This window comes from Microtus ochrogaster, chromosome 22, assembly GCF_000317375.1.
Source record: "Microtus ochrogaster isolate Prairie Vole_2 chromosome 22, MicOch1.0, whole genome shotgun sequence".
Taxonomy (NCBI): Eukaryota; Metazoa; Chordata; class Mammalia; order Rodentia; family Cricetidae; genus Microtus; species Microtus ochrogaster.
The window spans coordinates 25,353,888-25,360,532 of NC_022023.1; the positions used below are offsets into that span (position 1 = coordinate 25,353,888).

The following is a 6,645-nucleotide window of genomic DNA, read 5'->3' on the forward strand; positions in this document are numbered from 1 at the left end:
GGGGCATAAGCTAGCCAGGTGGCTGGGGTGCTGGGGATGCAACCCCACCGCTCATATTTCAACAAACCCAAATGGCATGTCTCAAGTTTTTAAAGTAAAGCATAGGTATTGTAAGGACACCGTGGAATTTTAGTGGAATATTGTGTTGCTATTATTCTCTAGTTTTATACACACGGATTGCGAGAGTCACAGCCAAGCCTGTTTCTAGTCTTCCTTAAATATCAGACAGAAAGCTTTCTTCCCTGATTCCAAGATTTGCATTGGACACCTGCCTTTCTCTTACTGCAGCAGTTCCCAAAGGGGCCAAGCCTGTCTTGCTCACACGGAGCCTGTCACCGTCTCTGGCACATGTAAGCAAACAAATGGATGATTAGCAACTGAACAAGCAGATGAGTTGAAGACAGTTATGTGGTGTTCATGTGCATGCATGTATGTGTGTGTGCACATGTGTGGGAAGCCCAGGGGTTGATGTCACATGTCTTCCTCCACTACTCTGCGTCTTATATTTTTGAGACAGGGTCTATCCTGGCTAGTCAGGAGGCTCTAAAGATATTCCTGTCTGCCTCCCCAGGGCTGGGATTACAGGCGCACACCACCACACCTACATTTAGGTGGGTGCTGGGGATTGAACTCAAGCCCTCACAGAGCAAGCACTCTACCGAGTGAACCATCTCTCTGGTCCTTTATGTGACACTTTGAGATGTCGCTGGCTTCAGTGATCTGCCAGGGCAGAACCCTCCACTAAGAAAGCTTCAATGTGAGCATCGCTGGGAACTTCCAGACCTGTTCTCCAGGTGAGGTTGGTAAAGGATGTTTGCTCTTCCTGTTTGCTGCTTTCTCCCAGGAGTGACTCATATCACAAGGGGCGGTAAGGGACATCTCGAGCCTGGACGCCGGCTTTTCTAAGTGGCCCAGGAAGCAGAGATGGAGCCACCAGCCTGTTGCTTTCCTAGCTGTGGCTGGCCTCTGTGCTTTTGATCTGAATTCTCATTTGCTCGAGTCTCCCACAGGCAAGGGAGACTCCACATTTTGCCCACGGCAAGTTAAGAATGAATGATCTTGACTTCTCAGAATATCGGTTCTCATTTTCCTACCAGGCATCTTCAAAGATTCTTTAAAGGTTCTTCCAGCATCCCTTCTCCACTGGGGAGTGGAGCTTAAGGAAAATCAACACAATTATGACTTTCATCTCTCTTTTAGAAAAAGTGTGTTTGTGTGTGTGTTTGTGTGTATGTGTGTGTGTGGTGTGTAGGTGTGGTGCACATACTCACATATGTGACTACACGTATTTATGTGTCATGTAGTTGTGCATAGGCTAGAGACAACCTGAGGAGCTGGTCCTCATCTTGCACATTTTTGAGGGAGAATCTCCCGCCCACTGCTGCACAGTCTAGGCTAGCTGGCCCAGGAGCTTCCAGGGGGTTTCCTAGCCATGAGTCCTGATTCTTCCTAGGAGAATTGGAACTATGCACTACCATGCTCAGACTTACATTAGTCCTGGAGATTCGAGCTCCTATCCTCCTGCCTTGGTGGTGAGCATTTTGGCCCTGAGCTATCTTCCCAGCTTAGACCTTCATCTCTTAAAGACAGTGGATAGCTACATCCCAACGATGACTGGGGAGACAATGAGGAAAGCCAGGAGCACAGGGAAAGAGGATTACACATGAAAATGAGGTTTCTCATGTGGCGGCCCCTTAGGGACTCTAAATCTGGTTCTGCATTTCCTGGCACATCCAAGGGCAACAACAACAAACAACATTTCAAATAGGAAAAGTAAATTTTGTGGGGCCGCAAACACGGGCAGATCTGGGCAATGGGGGTCCTTGAGCTGCCCCTGAAACACTGCATCTAGGAGGGTCTGAGTGTCTGGCTGGCTGCAGGAAGCCCAGGGATGGCATGGCTTGCTCTCCTTGTTGATGCAGGACCATGGGAGACCCAGTTGGTATTGATTCTCCTGTCTATATTCTATAAAACGCACCATGCTTCACCTTGTTCTTAAAGATTGATTATAGTGGGTCTGAGGACTGTTATTATCATACAGGAATGCTGAAACCCGAGAGCTATGAGCCCTGCCAACGACAGTCCTTAATAGGAAGGCCAGATTGAAGCCGGGCTCCAAGAGAACTTCACACTGTGCTTGGGCCTGGTATAGGGTCTTCTCTTTCTGCAGCCTCCTGCCTGGGGGGAGAATGTGAGCAATGGTGCCATCCTAGATCAAAATAGGTCTCTATGTTGCCAAAGGGAGTAAGTAAGCTCGGGCTGTGGAAATTTCCATCTGGAGCCCACAGAGTTCTCCAATATTTCCCTGCAGGCAGCAGCCTTTAAAAGACAGGTCAATAATTGGGTTTCCTTTCCAGTAATTCAATTCCTTGTCTGCTGTGCTTCTGGGGCCTTCTTGTTTAGCACGGCCTTGGGCTCACACCTGGCCCATTTAGCACAGGAGGGGGACATCTGGAAAAGTCACACTTGGTGGAGCCTGGCTTCTGAGATGAAAACTCAGAGGGGAGGCGGTTGTGACAAAAACAAGACAAACACTTATCTAATCGCTTTTAGGAGGCTGCTGGCTTCCCAAAGCCCAGTGCTAAACATGGCCTTTGAGAAGCTCCGGGCAGCAGACGACAAAGGCATGTTTAAAGTCCCTGCCCGTGGCCATGCCACAACAGGGCAGACAGACCTGTCCTCAGACGAGAGCAAGTGGGGAATGAGAACCGCCCCTAGCATAGCAGGCACAGCATTCACACACCCTGTCGCTGATGCTGGCGGAAGGCCAGAGGACTTTAGCGCATCAGAGCCGCTGCTGTCAGGACCAGTGGTTAATGAGTCCAAACAAAGTCACCTTCCACTGTGGCTTTTGGGGTGAGGTGACCTGGAATGTTCTTGAAGCTGAGCTTGTTATCAGCCCTCTGGAGTGCTGCAGTGTCTGCCAGAGCAGATCTGCAGTCTCCTGAGAAAGCTGACAGACAGATTTCCAGATCCTGGTCCCACTCCGGAGAAGACGGGACAGTGACGATGATGCGAGAGCTCTGAGCTCCGCACCTGCCAATCACTGGGACAAAGGACGAGCTGAGCCCTGCTGAAGAGCAGTGTGTTCAAACACAACCGACTTACATCCGGGTACCCAGGCCCTCCCCTGCAGACAGTGTAGTCTGCAATGCTTAGGAAGATAAGAAATGATATCTCCCCCGGGGGTATCTGCCACATCAAACTGTCCCAAACCTGTGGTGGGAAGGACTACTAAAAACTAAATATGAGACTATTTTAAACTTTATACAAATAAATAAAAATATAAAAGTTAAAATTAATTACTTAGAAAATATTATTTATCAAAATGATTCAATTACTAATAGAAAGCTTTAATTGTTCACTTTTGGAAGAACAAATAGAGAAAAATTTACGGGAATTTTTCCACAACAAAAGCACCAGCCCAAAGGGTCTCTAGGATATAAAAATTTTCAAACACCATGCATTTTCATATATAAAAAATAGAAGTGGATTTCATAATTATTTCTCTGAAGCAAATACAACATTGATTCTTAAATATAATATACAAATACCAGTGAAAAGACTCTGAAATAAATACTAGCCAGCAAATTCAACATCCGCTATGGCTTGAGAATTTTCCTTGAGAAGCTTGCACTGGGAACTATGTAATTCCCAGCGCAATATGGCTAGGAGTGAGTGTCAGTAAGGGTCTACCTTTAGGAGTGGGTTGGTGCTGTTATCTTGAAAAGACTGAATTCAGTCTCCCTCATTTTTCTTTTCCCTGCCTCTCTTGCCTTTCTGATTTTTTTTTGTCTTTGAATGAACAAAACAGAAAGGCCACCATCAGATGTAAGCTGCTTGACTTTCAACTCCCTAGTCTCTCTTCATAAACTCCTCAGCCCCTGACATTCTACTATAGTACAAGATAGTACAAGATAGACTCAGATAACACCATTTTTAGAAAAATAATCTAAATGACCAAGGAGAAGATTTATCCCAGGAATGCAAGGATGGTTCGACATCACAATAACATACACCAGATGAACTGAATCTGAAGGGACTCACGTGATCATCTCTGCTAATGCTGAAAAAAAAAAAAACCTGATAAAAATTGACGTCTATTTCTAATTGTAAAAAGACTCATGAAACTAGAAATCTTAGCATGATAAAAGCACACAGACCTTAGTTCCAAAGCCCACCTCTCTAATACGACAACTCTCACTGGGAAGCAGGCAAGGGAACCCGCTCTCTCCTCTATTGCCCGTTACTGCGCTGCACGTGGGAGCCAAAGCAACCAAGTCAGTGAGAAGCATGGGATTAGAAAACATAAAGTAAAACCATGTCTATCTGCAAACAGTATAATAGTATATCTAAAAAATTTGAGAGAATCGGTGTTCAATTTAAACCAATCAGTAGAAAACTAAGCTAGCTAGAAAGGTTATTAAATTAAAGCACAAATCCCAGTAATCCTTAAATATACAAAGTCTATAATAATGAATAAATCTCCACTTACATTATCAATAACAAAATGCACAGAAATACGCTTAAAAATACGCATTACTTGGAGACGGCGCACTTTTCAATGTGCAGGAGAGACACAACGCAGAGCAAATGGGATAGCAGCCCTTGTTCCTGGGCACGACTCAACACTATAAGGATGTATTTGTAAATACTTTAATAAAGCAAATTCTTTATGGGAGATCTATCTATCTATCTATCTATCTATCTATCTATCTATCTATCTATCTAACTATATATCTATCTATCTAGGTATATATAGTAGAAAAACAATCAAGTTTCCAGAAACCCTAATGTTTTATGGGAAAAGCCATGAGCTGTCTTGTACTTCCTCACATTAAATCACTCCACGGAATCTCCATAGCTTGAAATGTGAAATATTGGCACCTAAATAAAAGGAGATTAGCAGACCAGGACAGAAATTCAGAAACAAGCTCAGTGCATGTGGGAATTTAGTGTACGGTGGAGGTGTTATCCTAAGTCTGTGTCTGGGGCAGTGTTGGACTCCTTGACGAAATGGTGATGGACAAGCCAATAATCAGGGCATTTCTGCTATGGGTATTGGGGGGAAAAACGATACCTTATACCAGCTACATAAAACAAACAAGCAAACAAACAAACACACAGAAACTCTAGGTTCAAAGGAAGAGCAGAAGAAAACAAGCACCAAAAATTCCTTCATGAACTGGGCATGCAGAACACCTCAATAACGAGAAAGGCTTAGTAAGTTAAACTATAAAATATTCTAAAATATTTGCATCGTTAAGCATGGCTGATAATTCATTTTTCTGAATGTATCTATCTTAGAGGAACTCTTTTACCCCACCCCCATCGTTAGTTTAAATCTACCCCAAAAGTGATGCTCTTCTATCTAAATAAGCCATTATACATTTTTACTTAAAAGTAGTGCGGTGGAGGGAAAGGCCGGGACATGGAAAGTGAGGGAGCGCTCCCTTTGGGTCAGTGCTGGCTTCTACTTTACCTTCTTTAGTTTCATGTGTGCTCCGCTGTGGTTTCCCTGGGCCAGGTCTGCCCTGCCCAGGAACCGGTATGTTTCTGCCACTTCAGGGCTGAAGTCACCAAAGGCTCCGACTTTGGCTTCCAGGGACTCTTTCAGGATCATGGTGGCTCTCTGAGAAAAGGACAAAATGCTCTGTGGTTTAAAAGTGCAAAGGATTGCTTCGTGGTTGAAGGCGATTGCTATTGTTGCTGAGGACCCAGGTTCGGCTCTCAGCACCCACGTGATAGCTCACAACCTCTGTAACTCCATTTCCAGGGGATCCACCATTGCCCTGCTCTGGCATCTGCAGGCATCAGGCATACACAGATATACGCAAAATATACACAGATACACATGAAGCAAAACACACAGAGACATGCAAAGATAGAGATAAATAAATCTTTAAAGAAGTTCAAGGACTAAGTAAGATCTGCGCCTCTCAGGAAAAATCATGAATTGATACACATTTAACCTTTTAAAGACATGTTCTTAAGAGCTTGCGCATTGTCTTCTGGTTAAACAAGAGGCAGGGATAACTTTCCTGGGCAGAGGAGGTACAAACCATGAAGGCAGAAAGCAGTGTGGACACCGTGTGCTATGGCTAGAACCCGTTCCAGCTAGCAGCACGAGCAGAGCTAGGCTGCATGGGACCCTTCTGTGTCAGGGGCTCAGTGCATGTGTGATCTGCCTTGTCCTTCAGATGTACACAACCTTATCTTCTGACCCAGGACAGCAGCGGAGAACTTCCCAGTTCCTATAGGCTCATGGTGGTGGAACTGGAATCTGCTTCCCTGGCCCTTTGTAGGCCCTCCATGCTCACTACTCCTCTCGCAGAAGAGAAAACCAGGCTGTACTGCGAATCCTACTTCCGGACTTCCTGTTCTCTCAGAGGATGCTCAGGGAGCCAAGTGAACATTCCACGGAGCATGCATGCTATCATGCGTTGCTTGCTTTGTTTATTCATTTATGCCAACATGGAATAGAAAAATCTGAGTTGGTTAGAAAACGATATTTCCTGATTATTAATTTTTGTAGATACCAAGATGTACGGGGGGGGGGGGGAGTCTGAGCTTCCAACACATTCTGAAATTCTTTCCAGATCTTCCACATGAAAACATAGCTATGACTGCACAACACGAATGCCG

General features: G+C 44.8%; 1 protein-coding gene across 1 annotated transcript in view; it reads right to left on the reverse strand.

Annotated features, from left to right (window-relative positions):
* Positions 1-6,645, reverse strand: part of Ttc23 (tetratricopeptide repeat domain 23) — a 65,117-nt gene that overhangs the window by 6,728 nt on the left and 51,744 nt on the right. Inside the window, exon 9 of the mRNA XM_026784432.1 lies at positions 5,483-5,632. Coding sequence (XP_026640233.1) covers positions 5,483-5,632 — 150 coding nt within the window. The remainder of the gene's footprint in view (positions 1-5,482; positions 5,633-6,645) is intronic.